The sequence below is a fragment of the Siniperca chuatsi genome, linkage group LG5 (genome assembly GCF_020085105.1).
Source record: "Siniperca chuatsi isolate FFG_IHB_CAS linkage group LG5, ASM2008510v1, whole genome shotgun sequence".
Classification (NCBI taxonomy): Eukaryota; Metazoa; Chordata; class Actinopteri; order Centrarchiformes; family Sinipercidae; genus Siniperca; species Siniperca chuatsi.
Window position 1 is genome coordinate 19,057,010 of NC_058046.1, and position 24,891 is coordinate 19,081,900.

A 24,891-nucleotide genomic window follows, 5' to 3' on the forward strand; every position below is an offset into this window, starting at 1 on the left:
TCTGGTGATATTCTATATTTTTTCTTACTGTCAACAAATCCCACGAACAGACCAAAGCCAACAATGACTTGATCCTATAAGTATTGTATTGTTACAATGAACAAAGTACAATGTAATTTATTTTGAGTAAATAAACAATCCTGCAGCCGGAAACTACAGCACCAAATGTGTATTAATCCATGACTGAAAACAGTCCCTAACAAATGCAGTATTTATTCCTGTTTGAGTAACGTTTGCTAAACGCTACAATACTTAGCTGTTTTAGGAAATTATTTAGCTAATATAGAGTTAATGTTTGTGACCTGTTTTTGGAGATTTACGTCTTCAATAGGAACAAATGGGCTTGGGGCTGAGAACCACATACATGTACAGGCTGGGGAAGTCTGAAAGTACTGAGTTACAGGACTAATGCAATGTTGGTTTTGGTCTTTTCATGAAAATAACAAAAAAATATTCAACATTACCAGCCTTATCCTTTAATTTTCACAGTAATTGTCAAATTCCAATGCTATGCACAAAACAGATGTCTTGCAAACAGAAACAGATCAATACGATGAAAAAATGTATCCATGTGGAGGTGTGAGCAAAAAAGTACATGAGTACTGAACACTGAACAGTGTCCAGAGACATAACCTGTAAGCAGGCAGTGTGGTAATTCAGGCTCAATCTATATTTTTCAATCCCTCAGTTGAATGTTAATTATTTTGTGTGAGGATGATTCTCTTTGCAATTTAGTACAATTTGGATTTGCATTTGGAAGCACATTTAACTGTTGCTGTGACCTTTCAAACCTGTATCACTGAAAAACTTAGAGAAAGAAGAAAAAACAGAAACACCAGGAATGAAAACAATAGAATGATGGAAATGAAGACAATGAGGAGGAAAAAAGGAGGAGTAGAAAAGATGTTTTTAACCTTTGGATCTTTAGTGAGAAGACAAACTGGAATTAACATAATCTTTTAGTAAGTGGAATAAAAGACACATGAATAAAGCTGTCTTGATGAATGTATATGATGACCATGCTCACTGGCTGCAGTCCAACAACAGCCTGACTGTAATGTGGTATGTTGGAGCAGTATTACAACACACACAGTGAAATATGACACTATTCTCACATAACCATCATATAAGAAGTATGTGTGGTTTGTGGTGGTATGTGTATTTCTGTAACATACTACTTAAAAAAGTGGGCCTGCAAATCCTCCTCCTCTTCTGTATTTGAAACTTACATAAGGCTACACTGAAAATGTGCAAGGTTAACATCGACACAGGATTGTAGGAGTGAACTCCTCTCTTTTGATAAACTGTAGCAGCAGTACCGTTTGTGGAGCTACATATTAACACATCAAAATATAACCCAAAGAAACCCAATTTATTCAGAATATCGATACAAAAGTTGGCTCGATCATGAAAATGAATCACTTCTGCGGGTCGTAAATGCCTGTGTGCATCTTGAGGGCTGGAGGACGGAGCTCACCTCTCCTGCCATTAAATCATTCATGACCTTGCAGTGCTGTGGACCACACAGTGCCAGACCTGCCTCCACTAATCTGTGTCTCCACTCTGACGGTAAGCACACACACCACCAGACTCACCATTTTAAGCCCTGCACTAAAATCAGTCTCCGCAGACAGCAATTACAACTGCTCATCCAAGCAGGCACACACATTCACAAACTCTCAGACAGTCAGTATTTATTTGTGTCTCCTTGCTCCTGCCCCATACACCTGTATCCTCTGTTACCCTCAGTGGCAGCATCAATCTATAAAATGTGTCTAAATCTCCTCCTCGCTGTGATAGTCTCTTTCTCTGCACAGCACTCCCCACATCATCGATCAGCCTTGTGTCCATATTCATGAGCTCTGCAGAGGGTCTGGCAGGGCCCGTTGGATACCCATCCTTGGCCGAGGGGATTCCCTAAGACATCGTCCTCCCTCTCCTTACAGGTTGTCCTCCCATGACCAAAATGTTCCTGCACTTATTAAGAGCAAATTAACCTCTAAATCCCTCTCTGTCCTCAAATATCTTTTTGACAACTTTATTGAATTTTGTCCTTGGGCAAACAGCAGCCAGACTGGGAATCAGGGAACTTTCACTGTAACTTTTACTTTAAGGGTGCATGACTTACTGCATTTCTACCTCTCACTGAGGAAGATGTCTCCAAACTTCTGCTCTTGGGTCGACCCACCACTCCTATTCCCTCCAAGCTCTTTAAAGCCATTTATCATATGCGTAATCACAACCATGCCTGTGATTACGCATATGATAAATGCTTTTCTGCCTCCAGGTACATTCCCCACAATGTTTAAGCAGGCCCAAGTTGAAAAAGCCAACCCTAAATCCATCTCAAGTTGAAAACTTGCAGGCAGGTCTCACTACTACACTTCCTATCCAAGGTTCTAGAGCAAGTTTTCACCCAAGTCTCAGACTTCCTCTCTCAGAGCAATCCAAACCAGTCTGGTTTCAAGAGCAGTCATTCCACTGAAACTGCAGTGCTGTCAGTGATAGAAACCCTGCGGTCAGCGAGACAGAATACCAAGTCATCCATTCTTGTCTTGCTGGACCTGTTGGCAGCCTTTGACACGGTGAACCACTAAATCCTCCTGTCCACCTTATACGAACTAAGCCTCTCCGGTACAGCACTACTCTGGTTTGAGTCCTTCCTCACAGAGTCCTACCTCTCCAACCCCACTTTGAATTTGAGAAGAAGAGTCCAAGCATTACTTTCTTTCCACTGGGATACCGCAAGGATCTGTGCTTGGTCCCCTTCTCATCTCAATATGCACCACCTTTCTTGGTCCGATTATCCGCTCACACTGTTTTTCTTACCACTGCTATGCTGATGATACCCAGCTCTATCTGTCCTCACTGACGACCTCACTGTCTCAGCACGGATCTCAGCCTGTCTCAGTGATATCCCAAAATGGATGATGGAACACCACCTTCAACACAATCTCTCTAAGACTGAACACCTGGTGATCCCAGCCATCCCTTCTGTTCAGCACAACATTTGCATCCAGCTCAGCTCTGCCTCACTCGCACCAACAAAGTCTGCTCGAAATCTAGGCATCGTGACAACTAACTTTCACTGAGCATGTTGCATCCATCACTGTGTCATGTCACTTCGCACTATACAACATCAGAAAGATCAGGTCCTATCTGACTGAGCATTGTCACCTTGATTACTGTAACACCCTTCTGACAGGGCTTCCAGAATGAACAGTGAAACCTCTGCAAATGGCCCAAAATGCTCAGCACATCTGGTCTTCAACCAGCCAAAGACAGCTCATGTCACTCTCCACTGGCTCCCTGTTGCTGCTTGCATTAAGTTCAAGTCACTAATGCTCACCTACAGAGTGGCCACTGGCACATCAACCACCTACCTTCTTGCTCACTACGATCTGCAAATGAACGACAACTAGGCCTACCGTTACTGCGAGGCAGGAAATCTCAATCCAAACTCTTTGGTGGTCCCTCCTGAACTCGATTTGGTCAGCAGAATCCCTTTCTGTCTTCAAAAATCTTTTGAAGACAAATCTCTTCCAAGAGTACTTACTCACCTAACATGTTCTTTCTCTCTATATATATTCTTCTCTAGCTCTTTCTCCAAAAAAACAAACAAAAAACAAATAAAAAATGTAATTTGCTCTGCACCTGCAAGACTTGTGGCACTTGTGTCAGGTGGAACGTCGAACTGTGTTGAGACACTTCTCTACTCTACTGATCTACTGTGGCTTGGATTGTACCTCACTATATGTCGCTTTGGACAAAAGCGTCTATCAAATGAACAAATGTAAATGTACTTCAGTTTGTGTTGCATCACAAATAATATACTGTGCTGCTGTGGTTATTTATAGGAGCCACCAAAGTTATCTATGCAGAGAAGATGGAGCGATATGTTGGGTTTCTGAGGCAGGCGCCAATGCTTTATTGGCAGCGAGATAGATTTTTCCCAAATGACAAATAAATCAGATGGTATGGATCATATGTTGCACCATTATCTACCCACACTGATCTAAGGTTATAAAAAACAGATACCTAAGGATAATATTAGTACAATCAATAGCATTACTAGTTTTTATAGAGTAATTGACTAAATATAGTTTTACTGAGGTTTTTGTAAAATTATATCAATCTTTAACCTCTTCCCCCTTGAATTCCATCTCTCTGTCTATCAAGCCCATGGCTGAACAAGTGCAGAACTCCTTAATGAATAATTGATGACTCTGCATAACGGCTTTACTGAACAGCGTTGAATTGCTGCACTGGATCAAAGGGAGAGGCGAGTGTGAACATAGCTTGTGTGTTTACTGCATGCTTGGCTGGTATCTGGGGCAATGTGTGACTGTGTGTGTCGGGTAAAGATGGAGTCTGTGTGTCGGATAAACACAACCCAACAGATTCCTTGTGAGGGCAGTGCAGTGCCAGGTCCTTCACACTTCCTGTCCTCTCTCCTCTGACTCTTTTCAGGACATGCCCAAGTCTTGTGGATGATCTTTGATTCAACTGTCAGCCTACAGATTGCATTATGCTGTGCTGTCAACCTGCTCAGATGCTGACCAAGTCACAGTGAAGTTGAATGTGAATGAGATCTGACCCTGCTTCGACCAGCAGAGGGAGCTAAGACCAGCTAATCCTTCATCCGATCTCTGTTATCAATCCATCTTTAAGGAATGAAATACATCAAACCTGATATTCCACAACACATCTTTAGACACAATTTCTGTTTTTAAGATATCAAATCTATCTATCAAGAGCAAATGTCTGGTTGGCTTGCCAGTCTCTTAAAGGACAGTTTTGTTTTGACCCCACATTTGTCTCCATACACTTCTCTTTCCAACTTCTGTTGTTCTCACCCTCATCCATGCTATAATTTCTGGCTGTGTAGCTTTTTTTGCATTTCTCATTAATCTTCACATTGAAGGAAACAGATATCTGGATAACTGACATATGCATGCTTACACATATGCATGCCTACTCACAGCTACACAGAATATACTGAACCTAAAATATCTTTTTCACACCTAATTTAATTTTCTACATCAGTTCCAGTTTGCATATTTAGGTATTGAGGGCAGGGATGCCACATAAATCTGAGTCAGAACAAATGTCATGTACTAAAGACACAGTACTGGCTTCAAATGAACCTTTCTAATTTTTAAGTTAAAAAAAGTCTTAAACATTAAACCACTCAAAGAAGAAAACAGCTTAATAGTTTTAACCTTGTGGTGGGTTCATGTATATGATAAACTTTGCAGTAAACAAGGCTTCTCTGTCTGGAATATACTATATATCATTAAGTTCTGCAAAGTTTAGAGAAATAATGGGCAAAAAAGAGAAAGATTATAGAGTGCAGGATCTATGACGTGTCAGCAGACAACTCAAAATGACAAACACAGCTATGCTTAACCTAGCACTTATTTTAAAATGAAAACTGTTAAAGCCAAATAGAAAGGATTTTCACTCAACAGAATGGCTTGCTGGACACACGAGCCAGCTTTTCACACTCAAGCATACACCTCTGCTCAATACTGAGATATTCTGAGCACATTACATAACAACAGAGCTGAAGTTCAAGGATACTACAATGAGTGTGAAACATATGAAACATAAAATAAAACCTAATAAATGAATTAAAACTACGCATATACTGTAAACATGGCAAAATACTGACCCAACAACAATAAAATCTACAATTAAATGAAATTAAAATACATTTCAGACTTTTGGAAATAGATGTAAATGTATGTATTAGGCCTAAGTTTAAACAGCAAGAGAAAATAAACACTGAATTAAATTGCAAAGTAAACATTAAACTGGTGTGGTGAACTGTATGTAGAGAAGGTTTTAACATTATGACATTAACGTTAACATTAAACATAATATATGTTACATTTACATTTAAATTAATCCTGCTGAATATGACCAGGTTATCAAGATGAAGATGATTTAAAAGACTTAGAGAGAATATGGACAAAGTGAGCATGAGGGGCCACAGAATGGGGTGAGAATAAAAAAAACAAACTGATTAAGTGGTGAAGTGGATTCAGTTTCATCAACTCAGCAGGAAGCAAGAATGCAAAAACGACAAGAATAGAGTGACAGAAGGGGATGTGGGATAAGAAAACTGATGAATGAGGAAAAAACTGTCTTTTAAGGAAGTTGCTTTATGATGACCTTCAGCCTACTGACCAAGGACAAACACAAGAGAGGGACAAAACAAGAGGGGGACATGGATGGTACTGTCCTTACATTTTAAAGTATTTCACTGGCGAAAAATAACATGGCTGAGCTGAGGCCATTTTCATAAAGGATTATAAAATGCAAAGCGCAAGTGATTTTATTTTTTCTTTGGGATACAGAAAGAAGATTGAGACAGAGCATTTAACAGAAAGGCATTAACAGGTCTAAGGCTGCGACTAATGATTATTTTCATTATCAATTCATCTCCCAAATATTTTGTTTAGTCTATAAAATGTTAAAATAATAGATAAAATAGTGAAAAATGTCCATCACATGTTCCCAGAGACCAAGATGATGTCTTCAAATGTCTTGTTTTGTCCAACCAACTGTCCCAAACTCAAAGATATCATGTTAACTATCTTAGAAGAATCAGGGCTTGACACCAACAGTTGGCAACCATTTTGAGAAATTGTCAACCAATTCTTGGCCTTTAGTTGCCCTCAGTGGCAACCACTTTTTAACATATAAAAAATAGGGACAGCAAAAAGCAAAACGTGCACCTCAATATATATATATATATATTTAAAATATTTGCTGTAGGGCTTGGCGAATATCAGTTAATGTGCGATATAGCAGATGACCAGTTACGTTACTTTAGTCATAAAGTATGTAGTCTACTCTTCACAGCAGCGCTCAGGTCCAGACCATGAAAAGCTTGCTAGTTAGCAACTATGTGATCAACCATCTGATCACTCTGCTTACTCTACCCACGGCTTCCAGCTCCGAAATGTATTTGGGAAACCTCTGGTTTTAGGTTATTTTAATTTACTTCAGCCTGACTCGTAGCTGCTAACTAGCTAGCTGTTCATAGACTGGACCAACTCCGCTGTGAAGAGTACAAGAAGATGCTGTAGTAACGTTATATAAACGACTATAAATGACTTTTTATTTATTTTCTGAGGCAGCAAACACACAGCTTTTCAGTAACTACCACACTGCAACCTGAGCTCATCGCCACACTCCACAGCTGACCAAAGTAACGTAACTACCCCTCAGACACCGGGAAAGACACACAGGTTACCCACAAGGCCACCTTCCTTAAATGGGGAGGCTCGGCTTCTCTTTATACATCTATGCTGGTTAACACACAGGTGGAATTAGGCTGTGGGTGTGCTAACCAGAGGTGGAAGACATAGTCAGATCCATTACTTAAACAAAAGTACTAGTACCAACCCCACTTTGAAAATACTTCACTACAAATAACAGTTCTGCATTCTGAACCTTACTAAGGTAAAAGTATGTAAGTATTATAGCAAAAGTACTCATTGCGCAGTAAAATGGTCCCTGTCAGTGTATACTATATACTGTATATATGATGTTTTTGGATTAGTATTACTGCTGCATTAATGTGTATGTTGCATTTTATTGTTGTAGGTAAGTAAGTTGTAAGTAATTCTTAGATGTTTAAGCTTGAGCTAATTTGAACTACTTTATATATTGTTGGGTAGTTCTGCATCAGTGCATCATTTTCTACAAGATCATCATATGGTGATAATTTACAGTATGTTATTTTAGAGAAAATGTGTATATCGAGATATATATTGTATATCATGCCATAGCCATATTGCTTGTAAAAATATTGAGATATTATTTATAAGCCATATTGCCCAGCCCTAATTTGTTCCATTACTGATATTTTAATATTCCTGTTACAGTCTGAAACAATACTGTTGTCAGACAACACTGCACGTGCTACTTACATGCGCGCAGACATCTGTTTTAGAGACAATGGCGAAGCAAATTAAGTTGTTTGACTGTGAGGTGAAAACTTCAACTAACCAGTCAACATCACAAACAAATGTACATTATACATGTGATTGGATTCATTTCTGAGGGATCTGTGAAGAACATGACAACAGCTGCACTACTGGTATTTTGTATACCAGGAATTGGGGGTAGACATCTTAACTGACTTCAGATTCAAATTCTGTAAAATATCAGATAAAACACAAATAATCTATAATAATAACTACTATAATAAAGCTTTTAAACATTCTTTTATGTCACATTTTCATTATTAAGCTGATGTATAATAGTATCTTAATTACTCAAAATATAAGGTGACTAAAAATGGCAACCATATTTTCAGTTTTGTGAATCAAAAGCTGATGCCTGGTTGCCAGCCTGGCAACCACTTTTAAAAGTTAGAGTTTAGGCCTGAGAATACTAAAACACCAAGTATTCACATTGCAAGACTGGAACTTGTGAGTTTGTGCCATTTTTGCTTTAAAAAATGAATTAATTGATTATCAAAACTGTTGCCGATTCATTTTCTGTCGATCGACTAATGGATGAATCGTTTCAGCTCTAAACAGGACTGCTCTTGTGAAATGGCTGCAGTTCTTTTTTATTACACGATGACAAATGTGTATTTATACACAACATACAGAGTAAAGCTGAAATACCAGACTGTTTGCACACTTCTTAACTCCTTAAAACCAAAGTTTACAAAGACCTGTCCCTGACAGGTTCGTCCAACTATTATATGACTGAACTTAGGTCCAAAATCTTTTAAACATTTAGAAGTGCAGAAACCACAGCATAGTTATCTACTGTAAATCTGTTTTCTTTTAAATGAAGAGGAAAGGGACACAGGCAAAATATTGATCCAGGAGTTATTTTAGTCACACAGAACCGAGACAAATATGGTCATACAAAGAGGAAGCCACAATGAGCACACACATATACAGTACATACTCTCTCTCTCACACATACTTGCGTCAGATGCAGAACCGTTCCACCAGTGTATAGGCAATTAAAGGTCTGTGCCTAAGGGGGTGCTGAGGCCAAAGTCACAGTGCTCTATGCTTTGACAAATATTTTCTCCATTACCAGCAGACTAACTGTTCTTCACCGCCTCAAGCTCTGCTATATATTCTCCTTCACTTAGACTCTGCAGGGAGAAAGCAGGGGGAAATGGGTGAAAAGAAGAGTGGCCACAGGAGCGAGGGAAAAGGGGTGGAGGAAGTGCTACTGTATGAGTAGGCTAGAAAAGGAGCAGAAAAAAGAGATGAATGTAGCCAAATGCAGAGTAGTCAGGATCTACCTCCAGGCATCAATAAAAATGAATAATTAAGACATGCCAGATAATCTTTCTGAATCTGTCAGTCTCTCTTTGTCCCTTTGACCAAACTGGGATGGAAAAGACAAAAACAAAGAGGACACAGTACTTAACTGTGGTGATGGTTAAGATGAATTTCTAGAGCAGCATGTGGTTGTACAGGAAATGAAATATGGATGTGTGTGTAAGAGCATATACTGTTAGTGTGTACATTTAAAGGACAGCGTTTCTATGTTTCTGAGGGAGATATGTGTAATAGTAGTGGCAGAGACAGGAATTACGTAGGAGTCCTGAAAGCTGAGTATTTGACTGGAGGAGAGAAACGAGAAAATAAGAGAATAAATGAGATGATGTCAGTGTTCATATAGTGATTGGAAAGTCCTCTGTGTAAACACTAGGTGGCGGCATCCAACTTTCTCACAGAGCAGCCAACACTGTGCTGACTAAGGGCTGGCTGACAGTGCATGTGCGTGTGCCAAGTCTACATACATGTGCTTACATGTGATCATGTGCGAGGTGCGGTTGACCTTGTAAAGCTGCTACATACACGCAGATTCTCCTTCATCCTGTGCCGATACCGCTACAGTCCCAGAGGACCTACCCCCTCCTCTTCGATCCAAACTGATTTAATACGGCAGGGGGAAAACGCAGCTAAGACATTAGCTCAACAAATGCCTGTTTACTACATCAAAAGTTTTATATATGTGTGTGGTGGAAGTTGATTATTCCATATCTACCTACACAGCACTCCTGTTTTTTTTTGTGCTGCCTACCAAAAACATTAGGCTGCCGCAACAGCTAAAATGACTGATGTTCCATCCCCCTCCTGCCTCTCTGCTCACTTCTCTCATCTCATCTCAACATCTCTCGTTTCTTTCTCTCTAAATGTGGATCCATAGTGTTTAGTGCAAATTCAGGGGCTGAGAGAGAAGAGAGGGAGGTGTTAAGAATCGAAAGCATCATCTTGCAGTGTTGCAATGTGCCGCAAGTAACTGCGGCAGAGAGAAGGAGAGAGGGAAGCAGTTGTAGTCCATATTGAAGCAGGAGAATTGATTATGGGAGGGATGGAGGAATGTACTCTTGGAGGGAGGGTGGAAGGGAAGGGGGTGGGAACCTGGCTCTGCATCTGCTCGTGAAAAATCTCTGGGGTCAGCCAATTAGAGGCTGGGTGACACCACTATCCTCCCAGCTAGCTAGTAAATCCTGCGCCACAAGACAACCCACGTGCCTCTGTTCAATGAACGTGTGAGCTCATACACAGACACACGAACAAGCACGAAGACACACAGAAAATAAATTTAAGTACACAGTACTTAAGAGATCGGACAGTTGGCAGATGTGTCTAAGAGATAAACTGTTCATTTTTCATTATTGGAATGACAAGAGAGCCACCCAAATCCACCCGATCCTGCCTGACCCCAATGGATCATTGCAACACTATGTGTAGGGTCGGGATTCCATAGCATACACATTGTTTTTAAAACCTTTTAACACCTGTGTAGGTTTAGTTATCAACAATTGTAAGTAACAAATGCTATAAATAGTGCATACAGACATACTATATTGGTATTATAAAGTATTTTATACAATAGTACATTTCTTTCGATAAACAATGTTCCTGTTACTCTGGATAATCCACAATAGGTGGTGTGAACAGTTTTCTTTGGAACTACTTTCTACCAAAGAAATATTCCCTCAGATACAAATATCTAAAAACCTCATCACAAGGTCCACTCAGTATCTGTTTTTGAAGCTTTCCACTATATCACATGATCTTCCTCAGCAGATAGAGTTGCTCAATTGTCATTACATTTTCAAATTTCTATTTTTTTCTAAGCACTTAAAGCATGTATCAGTGAGATTGAAAGGTCATTCTTGACCTTAAAAACCACTGGAACTATGAAAATGGAAATTTGAATTACGTTTTCATGACAGCTGAGGAAACTCCATCTGCTGAGGAAGATCATGTGATGCGATCAAAGGCTCAGGGACAGCTACTGAATGGACCTTGTGTTGAGATAACTTTTTTAACTGCCATTTCCAAGGTCAAGAATGAAATTTCAATCTCGAAACCCGATTCGGGTGAACTGAATCATTAATATCTGGCAAAACTTTTTCAGCTGTGCTAGATGTTTGCTATTTAGCTGAATGACTTGTACATTGCACCTTGCTAATGACAAAGAGAGAGGAAATAAAAGGTTCAATAAGAGATTTATTAGATTCAGAGCTAAATAAAAATGGAACCTGCTATCAAAACTAACTTCATGTGTGTGAGTGATGCAACAGGGTTTTATTGAGGATCATTTTAAAAAAGGTGCTACTGTACTTGTAGCATTTTAACATCAACAAATCATTATCACTTTTCCACAGTTTGAGACTTGAGTATAATTAGTGAAAACAAATGATGCCCTTGCAGAAAAGATTGACTGTGCCTATACACTGTATTTTGCAGTGGGAACACAATTGTGAACTAAAATATTTTTTAGTTACAGACTTGGTAAACAAGCAGCACAATATTTCAGGTAATGAAATAACAGTGTTTACTGCTGCTATAGCATGTTCAACACAGTCATGGATGCATGAATATCCACATTTTATTGGCCATCCTCCTGGAGAGCAGAGCATCACTGTGTATGCTGGGTGGGATGAGAAGTGAAGAGGATCAAATCAAAGTGACACCACCTCTCCCTCCAGGGGATTTAGATGAAGAGGTTTATCAAATGGCTAAGCTTTTAATAACAGGTCCATGATGCTATGACACTATGATGACACTTGACATAAGGATTAGATGACTCAAGAAATCTGCACTCCACTAAGTAAGATTCGTCATCAGGGAGCAGTGATACTCCAAGGCACCAACCAAGGCCGAGTCCTGGTCTGGTAATGTCATCATCCATTACCCAAAAGGACTGTTCTACTCATAAAAACTAGATCTAAATCCCTTCCTTAAAAGCCCTACTAAGCTGCTGTAGGTATCTATACTGTATTTCAAGATGCCACTTTGGAGTATGCAGGTTTAATTCAGTCAGGAAATTCAGACTCCAATCATGAACTCAATCTTCTCCTGCCCATCGCAAATAAATGAATCAGACGTTCTCTATTGTCTTCACTCAGAGAACTGGAACTGAGAATTACAGCCGGGAAGCTGTGCTGCTGTAATGACTTACTGTACTGCTGGGTTTTAAAATGAATTATTCCTCTTCCCTCTGGTAGAAAAAAAGGGAGCATCATGTCAATCAGGTAAATAAGACACCCGTCATTCAATACAGAGGAAAAGGGCACAGAGTCACCCTGGGGTCACCCACACTCCTCTGATATTTCACTCCTTTTTGCTTTCACTCTCCTCTTCTATGGCTCTACCCCTGGGCTATATTCCTTCAGTCTGAGCGCTCATCTTCACACCAAACACTCACAATCACTAATACATAAGGTGCTTCCCACACACATACAAATGCAGTCCTACACTGGCATGCTCGCCAAAAACACACACAAACTTGCAAAATACATGCTCTAAAATGTAGACTTTTTCAGTAGTATTAAAGTGCTAATTCCTCTGTATTTTGCCACCTAAGATAAAAAAGACTAAGAGTCTACAGCCATGCTAGCAGCTCTGTGAGGCTGTACTTAGACACAACGATGCTTTGAGATAAATGCTAACGTCAGCATGCTCTCAATAACAATTCTAAAATGCTGATGCTAACCTGAGGGGTGTACTACGAAGCAAGTTCGACATAACCAGGAAACTCTGAACATAACCTCCTCCGAAGCAGGTTAGGTGTGCAGCATAAGTTACCATGGTGATCTAGCCAGGTTAAAAGAGAGCCACCTTCGTGACATTGAAAACTCTGGCTTTGGGCTCAACATACCTCGCTAACCCATTAATCTCGCTTCGTAGTATGCCCCTCAGGTATAATGTTTAACATGTTCACCATCTTAGTTTAGCGTGTTAGCATGCTAACATTTTCTAATTAGACAGTGTAGTCCCTCATTCATCCAGGAGTGTTCTATCGTAGAAAAGGTTTCAGTCGTAGTCATCTGGACACTGTTTTCAGAATCAAGACGTTTCGGCTCCCATCCAGAAGTCATTCTCAATTGTGAAAAAGTTCCCGGTCCATTTTTCACAATTGAGAATGACTTCTGGATGGGAGCCGAAACATCTTGATTCTGAAAACAATGTCCAGATGACTACGACTGAAACCTTTTCTACGATTTTCTAATTAGAACTAAATATAATCATTAGTTTCGCAGGTATTTTGTCATAAACTAAAAGTGTTGGACAAACTGAAATCTTGACCTCATGGTGCCACTAGAGGAGATCATCAAAGTCAGTAGGATGCAGCCTCTGAGGACCATGGATGTCTATAAAAAAAACCCCCACAGCAATCCATCAAATAGTTGTTTGGATTTTTCAGTATGGACCAAAGTCTGGACCAAAGTGGTGGACTGACAGACCGACATTGCCATCCCTAGCGCCATGCAGCTAGCAAGGCTAAAAACAGCAAAGGTCTCTGCAAACCCAACGTCATCATCACTCATACTAATCTACTCATTTAATCTCTTTTTGTGTGCTGAAGCATGAATGAAAAAGAAAGACAGTGACAAAATTATAAGGTCAGTAAAAGGTGGATGGGGATAGAAAAACACATCAAATTGCACCAACCACCTACTGTACAAGTTATATGCCCAGTTGTTTAAAGCACACAGGACAAACAAAATACTTCTCTACCGAGCAGATCAATACAATAAGTGGTAAGTTGCACATCGCAGAGGCTCCTAGCTATTGTACATATCAGTCCAAGAGATGCTGCAGAGTCTGAGCATATCAAGGCAGGACTCAAGAGTACCTGGACATCAAACCACACTAAGCTCCCTATCCTACCTACTATCCTTTCCTCTCTCCTCTCTCTATTCAGCCAGAAGGAGCTTAAAGGGAAAGAGCTCAGGTTGGGTAACAGACACCAAAAGCTTTCCTTTTTTCACAACAAGCCGTCCAGCAATGACCTATCAAATTCCTCTACGAAGATACCGCCTCATTCTTTCTCCTTCTCTTTCTCTCCCTCTCTCTTTTATTTGGGCATGATGAGGATCCATTTCAATAACCCTGATCTCTCAATTCCTGTTTCAGGGAGTTACGTAACAGCTGCACTATTAGAATAACAATTGGGAGGAGAGATTAGTGCAATCAGCCAAGGAGAGAGATAGAGAGGAAGATGAAGGGAGGGAGGGAGGCACTAGCTGGGAAATCTAAGGAAGCCCCTCACAATATGACACATCATTTCACGTGCTGTCTCACAAATGAATAGATTTAACCGTGCAGTGGGAGGACGAACACAAACAGATGCTGCGATTGTTAATATTTTTTATATATAAAGGTTTATACAAGACTGTGTTGGACACTAATGCTTTGCTGAAAGCACTGCAGTCCTATGTGTCAGTTCAGCTTCATTTACAATCATCAGCTGGGAAACACACCAATAAATGTCTAAAGTCTGCAGGCTTTCTGTTATTACAGAGATAACACAAAATAAGCAGGCGCTGATGCTTGAGGCTTTAGCCTTAAAATCAAAGAATGAATCACTGCAGTGAGGACGAAACTGAAAACATGGTGAGAAATCTATCCTCAGGCTTTGGAGTTTTGGGGGAAGCCAAACACCTGCAGGGAGGGAGTGCCTGCTGGATGCTTGATGTTATTTTGCTCGTGTTTATTTAATTTTTTTCCTATTCTTACAAAGATTGGAGAGCACCTTTTTGAGTGGGGGTCCTCGTCTCATCTCTCTAATCAAATAAACCTAAATGGGTGTGGTGGGGTATCTGCTTTGAAAACACTAGTCTCTGCTAGCTCATAAATAAAGACCCGCGACCTCGCCCTGGTAAAGTGAGGAGGGGGGAGGAGAGAGATGGGGTTGGTGAATTGGCCTCACGTGCGCCTTCTATTCCTGCTTTAATTAAAGGAGAGTAGGCTGCAGCTCCCGGCCAACCTGCCCCAGCAGCACTTACTGTAGAGCTGGACTCACTCATTCCCAGGCTCCATCAACATGAGTGAGTGCCTCGGCCAGGCCTGCTGAGTCATTTGTCTGAGGGGTTCCACAGGGCCACCTGGGCCGCACACACACACACACACACACACACACACACACACACACACACACTAACGTATGATATGGGATTCATTAACATACACATAACTGTGGAGTTTGAGCAAAGAGAAGTGAGATGAATAGAGTTCTGGTTGTTGATGTCTTATGATGCATTTGTGTCCTTATGAAGACTAAGCATAATCTTAACTCTAATACTAATCTTAAACCCAAGATCTTTGTGGAAGCGTCGTAAAATGCAGCTGCTACCTACTGGCTCCAGAAAACCCTAACTGCAGAGGAGTGAAAGGGAAAATATCCAATTTCTCTCTCAGAATAGAAAGTAAATACAATTTTCACACAAGAGTTTAGACCAGGGGTAACTGTGACCAGACTGAGTCTACTTTAAAAGATCTTCTCCAGACAAGTTTTAAAACATAAAAATAATCACAATTTCTGTCTGATAAGGGTTTTCCCACATTGTTCCCCCTCATTCAAAAATCCAGAATCTATGAATATGTGTTGGACACAAGATGTCTTCTACTTCAACGGAAAGTCCATTCTCAGTATATGAGCCCTGGAGGCTTTTAGTTTCCACATCACACTTTACGGTTAATTTTAAGGTGAGCACAGAGACACTGTTCCCCTTCAGCAGATGAATGTGAAAACAAACTCTGCACATAGCCTACATCATTCTGCACAGTGAAACATTCAGGTGAATTAACAAAAAAACAAAAACAAATTTTGGCTGGAGAGGGACTTAAGTTGTCAAAATAAAAAAAGAAAAGTTAAAAATAGGTTCATTCATTTAATTCTACTTCAAAAGTAAGCTGATTCCTTTTTTAGCTTAGTGTTTTGTGGATGGATCATCGGTTCTTCATCATCAATATCTTTGCAGACCGGTGATGAAAATAGTGTGACATTTTAGGAAATACACTTAGATACCTAGATATCGGTTAGCTTAGCTTACCACAAACACTAGAAACTGGCCAGAAAGCTAGCCTGGCTCTTTCCAAATGTAACAATATCCACCAACCAGCACCTCTAAAGTTCACTAATTAATAAATTATATCTTGTTTGTTTAATTAGTACAAAAAACAAAGTGTAAAAACGTCAAGTTGCAGTTGTATGTATTGTCAACACCTGATGCTGACAGCATCAGGTGTTCAGGTTTGGGATTGTTGGTCAAACAAAACAAGCAATGTCTGATTTTCTGACATTTGATAGCCCAAACAATTAATCGGAAAATGTATTGTCCTAGTTGGGAGGACCAGCCAATATCCCTCTAATGACACTCCGCAGAGGTGAAGTAAGAGGCCACTGTTTATTTGTCTTGAGCCTGAAACAGATATTGACTGAAGCAAAGTTACAGGCGAGAGACAAAGAAACTATTTACGTGTTGTAGCAGTCATTCACTAGCAAGGACCACACCATCACAGATGCGTTTAAATGATTTATTAACAAATGCAAAAGATTCTTAAAAGATTATAAGATTTGGTGGGGAATCTGCCGGAATCTGTGCTGGGGCACAACGGACCCCTCCAGGATCCTACGGCGAGTAGGAAGGAGGGGAAAAATAGGAGAAAGAAAGGGGTGGGAGGGAGGTATGCAGAATACTAGAGCGAAAGAGGAGATGGGTTAGGTGGGTATTTATGGGAATGCCGGAAGTGGCATGATTGGGGTGCGGTCCTGCTCCTGAAACTCTAAATAGCTCAGAATAATTAAATTGATTACCATCTACCAATGGTGTGACCTGAAGAAATGGACAATTTAAAATTCATCACTTTGATCACAGTAGCCAGTGAGGGTACAGGTAAGCAGACAGGTGCTAGAGTTGGCTGTGATGGGCTTAGTCACTGCTGCAGAACCCCTAATCCACTGCACCAAACCAGAACACACATACACACACACACACAATCATACATACACAAAAACACAGCATCAACACTTAGACAGCACTACAGTACCAATCTGTCTCAGACATTGACACATTAACCTCAATGAAGGCTCTGCTTCCTGTTCAAGCAGGGAGGGTAAGAGATTTTGGAGGGCAGACAGAGACGAGGTTGGAATGCTGATCCACTGCTGCCACCTCTGCTTTATATGAAGATGGAGATAGCACTTAGATACTACTTTCACCGTTGCAATGTTCGCTGGCAGCCATATTAGCTGCACAGTCGTTTAGGAACCTGAGAGTCTATGCGGCTGATTTTTACCTTTAAGATGCCTGATGGGCTGTGATATACATCTGCAGCCAACACCTCTTGAGTGCCAGACAATATACAGCAACAAAGGAGCCATAGTGCATCCTGACCAGACTTATTGTATTGATGAGTACCAGCGCCACTAATGGGTCAGTCCTCAGCTGCCACAACTCTATCTCTGCACTTCACTGCCTTGCAAGACAAGTTACAGACAAGCTTAACTAAAGAGAAACCGTATGTGCACACAAATGATGACCTTTCAGCTACATGAAACACAGACTTTTATCAATTAATCAGCAACTGTTTTGATCAATTGTCATTTTTCAAGCAAAACTGCCAAACATTTGACGATTCCAACTTCTCAAATGTGAGAATTTGCCTACGTTTTCTTGTCTTATATGACAGTAAATTACAGTAAATTTAATATTTTTGAGTTTTGGACTGTTGGTTGGACAAAACATGACATTTAATGACATCACCTTGGGCTCTAGGAAATTGTGACGGCCTTTTCACAATTTTTTGATGTTTTATAGACCAAACAATTAATCAATTAATCAACAAAAAAGAAAACAATTGTCAGATTAATTGATAATAGATACCATTGTTAGTTGCAGTTCTACAGCATTTCATATAACAAGTAGTCACTAGAGAGTAACAACTTTAATTTTAACTTGTGTTTTGAAAGAAGCAGCTTTTGTCCCAGCATGCTACAGTGTTACATTTGCTGCAGAAAAAGCTGCAAATCTACATTCAGAAGTTGACATGGATTGCAATTTGTGTTGCTTTGGAGATATTTGAATGGTTTGTCCAAAATCAAAACTAGAGCTGAAACAATTAATGGATTAGTCAATCAAAAAATAATAATTTTTTGATAAATTGATTATTTGTTGAAGTCAAAATTCACTGATTCCAGTTTCTCAAATGTAAATATTTGCTGGTATTTAGTCTTCTATGATAGTAAACTAAATTAACTGCTTTTGACAACATAAGCAATTTTAAAAAAGTCAGGTTGATTGATAAATGAACATAATTGCTAATGGAAGCCCTAATCACAACAATAACAATTAGAATAGGTGCATGTAAAGAGATTAACATATGCATTCCCACGTCACAAGATTGTTCCCAGATTAATATTCACTGAAACACAAAACTCATGCTCCAACCAAATGAGCAAAAGGCAAATGATACCGGAGAGAAATCCATATTATTGCACACAGAAATACTGCTCTGAACATACATCCTGAATGGGACTGTTGGATTTATTAAACACCCTGCAGGCTCACCAAATACTGATCACATACTGTAACACTAAAACAACTGGTAATGGGAGGAAGCAGATCTCTAAATGGTCATAAAGAATCCAACTGAAATAATTTTATGGTTTTTACTATAAGCTCACAAGACAAATTGAGTTTATTGTTTTGTTAAGAATTTGCAATTAGATGTTAAATTTGAACTTGCATTATTTTCTAACTTGCATTTGTCATGAAGAGAAACTTCATCGTGATTCTATCGTTGAACTCTTAGTACTGTTTGGGGTTCACAATACTTCTTGTCTTTCCACATTTGTATTTAAATCAGTGATAAAAATAACTGCAATGTTTGAAAAAGATTTTATTCGCCAACTACCAAAATTAAGCAGCCAATATGTTAAGAACTAAAAGACAAACAAAAATATGTGGCCATGTACATATTTTCAATCTTCAAACAGCCTGTTTAGAAATAAATGTCAGGTGTACATTTCCCATGACCTTGGAATAATCCTGAATCTTTAAAAAAGTAAAAAGCCTTAAATTGAAATCCCCCTCCCCCTTTATTGGTCATGCCGATATGAGACAAACAATGCAAACACAGCAAAGCACTGATTCATACTTCAGGCCCATTCTCACCAGGTCAACCACTGCACACTAAGGCAGCTTTAGATGTAGACACAAACGCACATAGAGAATGAGGTGAAAATAGGTGCTGACTAGGACAATAGGGCTTTGTTCACATCCTGACAATGCTCATTTTTCAAGAGGGGCAAACTCATCAATAAAAGTAATTTGAGGACAACATTATCCACTGCTCAGCATCTGACCTGAGCTGTACAATACCACTACAGCATGAAGCCAATTAAAATGACACCTTCACCCTTTGATGACAAATTGTTAGCTTTTTGACTCTGGACATTCATCAGCGGACACAGATTTGTGTCCCCACAGGGATGGAAATAATCACGTAAAACACCACCATACATTAGCCACAAACAGTAGATTAAAGGGGTTAAAACCATGAAGAAGATAAATAAAAGGGTGAGCAATCAAATAATGTCTTTAAAATATGCTAAATTAAAATGCATTACTAGAAAATAAATCAGGCTTTTGACTCAAAAAGCCCAGCTAGCATCCCCTAGAGGCTATAACCAGAACCAGGTGACGGTCTAAGTAACCAGCTGACTGAGTGACACTGTCATCCCTTCAGAGTCCTGCGCTCCTGCTATTGTGCCTAAAAATACCTGAGCAACAATAAATCTACCACAATAAGTTGAAACTATTGAATGTACAAGACATATAAAGATCCATAAAGAAGCTGTGAGTGATTCTTCATATAATAACTCAAAATACATCAATTGTGCAGGATAATTGAAAGGCCTCCTGTGAAGAAGGAAACTGACGCTTGCATAACAAAAGCCTGGTTTGCTGGTAACAAAATTATACAGAAAGAAAACTGGTAAATGTGTCTGTGTGTTAGTATGTGTGTGAGCAAAATGTATAGGGTGATTAAATAAAAAATGTGGTTCTGTCACAGAGAAAGTGTTGACCTTGCCTGCACCGCGAGGATAGGGACAATCCCGAAGTGCAGGTCGATACACAAGACAGCTGATGAAACAACTACTGAAAAACAGGTGTCGAGTGGCAAACAAAGAAAACAGCCAACTGCAGCGGTGGTTTTGTTAACCACCATGCAATATAGGGAAACACAATCAGTCAACTTATGAATTATTGTAGAATCTGACTACGTAGCTGCAGGCAGCAGAGAGGAAACAAAGCAGGGCACTGGAGAGAAAACGAGAGAAAGAGAGAGAATTCCCCCAGTATTAACATCTGCTCCAGAAACCAGGAATGGCTGTAAGCCGGTGTTAAAAAAAGGAAGAGAGGTTGGGAGGGGGAGCTGGAGGGGAGTCAGGAAGCTTATTTGAAAGACTTAAGCTGCATAGTTACATAAGTGATATGGGATCCTCTGAAACCAAACACTTTTAGTCAAAGTTGGGCTGCATTTCACCAGAAATCTCATCCTTGCTTCATCCATACTGTTAGAGCTGCAGGATCTCCCTTCTTGAATCTCATCATGCCAGACATGCACATTTTGCACTTCCACACATGCACAATACACACGCACACAAGCATCTCTGTACCGGCTTTGTGTAATGAAAGGGTTGGGTCTGACTCCAAAAAAAAGGAGCAAACCCTTACTGAGAGACATCTACCCCAGGTGTATCTGAGTCATACCACCTTTCTCTCTCTTCTCTCTTTCTTTTCTTCCCTTGATTTTGCTCAAATACACCTTCCAACCCCCTGTCACCGTACTTTGTACAAGCACAACCACAAGAAAAATCTAATCCCTATACCAGCCTTTCAGCCCTGCCGCCCCTCTCTGGGAAAGTGGAAGCTTGTCATACTAACATTATGACTATAACATTGTCACTACTGCATCAGCATCATATTGGTTTACAGCCAGCCTGGCACGGTGCAGGCTCACAGGGCGGCTGGACTCATACTCATGCTGATGACCAATTTGCCACCAATACACAACAGCACAATCTGCGGACGACTCATTTTCATTAATGAGTTTGAGTGAAATCTGACTAGAGGCCAGAGGAATAAAGTAGACTCGGCAGCTTGATGATACGTCTCTGCAGTTGGTGACTGGCGGAGCAGAGATTTATTATTTACAACGAGCCCTGCCAGCTCTGCCTGGGACTTCTCAGTCAGACAGAAGCCTGCAGGTTTTGCTCTGCGGTCATTACAATGCCACAAAGAGGAAAAGCTAAGAGCAGAACAGAACGGACTGTTGCGGAAACTGACAAGCTCACTGTCCTCATGGACGCTAGTGCGAGGTGCTGTAGTGAAATTCCGCTCACTGACACCATACCGCAGTGTGAAAACAAAGAAAGAGAGGAGACAGAGAGAAGGGACGAGACAGAGATGTGAAGAGGGACAGAGACACAGTGAGAGGTAGAGTACTACACTGCCTTATCAGACAGCTCAGACAGGACATTCAATAAAGCAGGTATAAAGCAGTCGAGAGGAGTAGGAAAGCATGCAGTGTGTTGTACCGTTTCCCCGTGTCTGTATGCACAGGACATACATGTGTGCCAGGGAGACTGTGTGTACACACAGTAGAAACACACTCATTACTGAGTTTCCATGTGTGCCCTGGCACCCCTGACCACAGCTTAGCATGACAGAGAAAGAATGGGGGGGGGGGGCGTCTCAACCTTCCTGCCCCCCTCTCCAGCCACCCCTCCCTCCACACTCTACCCCCATCACTCCACCCCTGACTACCCCACCTGTGAATAGTCCCAGTACCTTGCGCTTTTTATCCCGTGAGCGACTCCTCTTTTTGACCCTCTCCTCCTCCTTCTCTTTGCGCTCCTGCTCTAACTGGGCTTCTAAATCCTTGTTCTTGCGGAGATGTTTGGCTGCTTGTGCCATGGCGTTGGTAGTGGGGGTCTGGGCGGTGTTGGCGGGTCCAGATCCTGCGGCGGTGGTCTGCGGGGCGAAGGCGCTGGGACTTCTACCTGGTGCCGGCCAACACTAGCGCTGCCACTGCTGATGTGTGTTCCTCTATGGCCCTGCAGAGTCTGCGAGCGTGCTCACCCTCTGCCTCCTCCTCCTCCTCCTCTTCAGCAGTGCAGTCACACACACACCGGCAGTCCTTAGCCGTCTGCTGTGGGATGCTACTGCAGCGCAGCTCTCTCTCCCTCTCTCTCTCTCCACTGCTCGCACATGCTCCCTCTCTCAATTGCTCACGTACACTTCCCTCGTTCAGTTTTTCTGCTGCCTTCCTCTCTGGTCTCCCTCTTTCTCTGTGCAGAAGAAAAAAGGTAAATAACAGGGAACAAACAGGTTTTCCTCCTATTTCACTTGTTTTCCTTCTCTACCTCTCTCTCCCCTTCACTGATTTGACATTATGTGAAACTGCTTCGACACCCCCCCCCCCAACCAACAAAGATTAAAGAGGGATGAACTGACAGTCAGTTGAGGAATAGCTGGAGCAGCTTTAAATCAAAGTCAGCTCTCTCTTCTCACATTGCATTGATTTTGTTTCCTTTTCCTGTATTTAATTTCTCAGTATCTCATAGTCTTGCTGTGTGTCCATCTGTGGAGGATCGCTAAGCTGCACAGGGAACCCGTCATCACCACAGCCAATCAAGCAATCACACACACACACACACACACACACACACACACACACACACACACACCGGGATACCAGAGGAAATAAAAAAATTTAAAACATGCACAAGGGGGGATAAAACTGCCTCTTACTCGTTTACTCCCCCCGCTGCTCCCTTCTCCCTCTCCACTGTTTAGGGGGTGCAGCAGGATTGGTTCCTGTGCAAGGATGTTGGTGCAGTGTGCTTGGGTATATTAGAGTGAGGCTGTGAGCAAGAAAAAGCTATTCCATATCACTCCCTGACCGTCTATTGTAAAGTATGATACAGTAACATAATAAAAGGCTTTGCTTCTTGACTTCTTTGTCTGGGTTCTTCCTTTTTCTCCTCTTTCCCTGATCTTCTGTTATAGTTCTGCATACAATAAAAGACAAAGGGTGGTATAAATATATGTATTAAAGTATAAATGGCTTCTGTGTCCAGTGCTCATGTACAATGCATGTGTGGATATGTGCGCAGTGAGAAAGAGGTGCATCGGGCGAGAGGTGCTGATGGAGCCAGCACCTGTTTACTGGTATTGCTCTGCCTCTCTCTCTTTCTCCCTCTCCCCTCCCCTCTCTCCTCCTCCCTGCGATCCTGCTGACGCAGGCAAAAAATATCCTTTAACATCTCTCTTTGCCCGGCTCACTATACATCACACGTACAGTTCACATTGATACTGTATTAACACAAACACACAGTCCACACGCATGCCAACACACGTGCTTCAGTGCATACACACCCACACACACACAAAGAGGGACAGCTGGTGAATGGCTGTTATTAGAGTATTCTGCAGCCTTTTTCTTTCCTTCATTGGCTCGCATTGAAAATATATAAAATATATAAAAACACTCCCTGTGCAATTGTCTCAATCTATAATTTAATTTCCTATTCTTAGTAATTCTTCAGTAATTATCATGTCTTTTCTGATAGTTATCAGTTGAATTACTCATGATATTGAGCCCAATTTGAATGAAAAGTGCTGTTAAGAAAATTTAATTAGGCTATATCTTGGCTGTATTAGTTAATGCCAAAATTATGTTAACAAAATAAAGATTGTAACCATCTTTTTCAGCTATTCCTCATATATTTCACTCATTATCTGCTGCTGCTTAGTGTCCATATCTCTGTACTTATGTCTTTCTCTCTCTGTTTTCCCATTGCTCTCCTGTCAAGGCTTCCCCTGATCTGATAGCAGCTCTCTCTCTATACTGCAGCATACTAATGAATAGGACTGGTGATATGTCTGCAATGCTACTACGCAAATCACTCGCTCACGTGGCTTAGCTATGACACAAACAAACACAAATACTGACAGGCTGACAGTTCTGTGGCAAGAGATCCATCACAATATTGAACTCCTGGGGAATGTGCCTAAATGAATCACCAGCGGGACTGACTGCACTGGTAATAAGGACGTTTTAGCCAACCAGATTGGTCTTGTTCAGCTACACTCTTGCTGAGCTAATGGAGGGGCAGTTTTACAGTGGATTTTAACACAGCCAGTGAGACCAGTTTTAGCAGGTGGATAATCTCAGACTAAACTTGGCGAAAGCATGTGGAGAAGAGGCTGTCCGACACCCATCACATACTGACAAACTTACTGTCTCTCTAAAGGCTTAAGCAACAGGGTAGCTTAATAGTCAGAGGTTCAAACACCTGTTTCAATACCTTTTTAATGCAGTGCTTTTCAGCAGCCTACCCTCAAACCTGACATGAGTTTCTTTGGATAAAAGGATTCAAAGTAAAAAGTACAGCTTGCAACTGCACTACCGTGTATCACTAACGGAACTTATGTTAATTGTGGTATAAGTCACTGTTCCATACTGAAATTTAATGGAAACCAATGGCTAGTAAATCAACCTAACAACGTATAGTCTGCTTTGG

At 40.8% G+C, this 24,891-nt stretch overlaps 1 protein-coding gene across 3 annotated transcripts in view; it reads right to left on the bottom strand.

The window, feature by feature from the left end:
* ank1a (ankyrin 1, erythrocytic a) overlaps nt 1-22,471 on the bottom strand; it is a 95,871-nt gene extending 73,400 nt beyond the window's left edge. Inside the window, exon 1 of one of the 3 annotated variants that reach the window (XM_044197115.1) lies at nt 22,154-22,471. In XM_044197115.1, the coding sequence (XP_044053050.1) occupies nt 22,154-22,279 (126 nt within the window). In that variant the 5' untranslated portion in view covers nt 22,280-22,471. The remainder of the gene's footprint in view (nt 1-22,153) is intronic. The other 2 variants (XM_044197098.1, XM_044197104.1) reach the window with 2 other exon arrangements.
* Nucleotides 22,472-24,891: the final 2,420 nt, after the last annotated feature.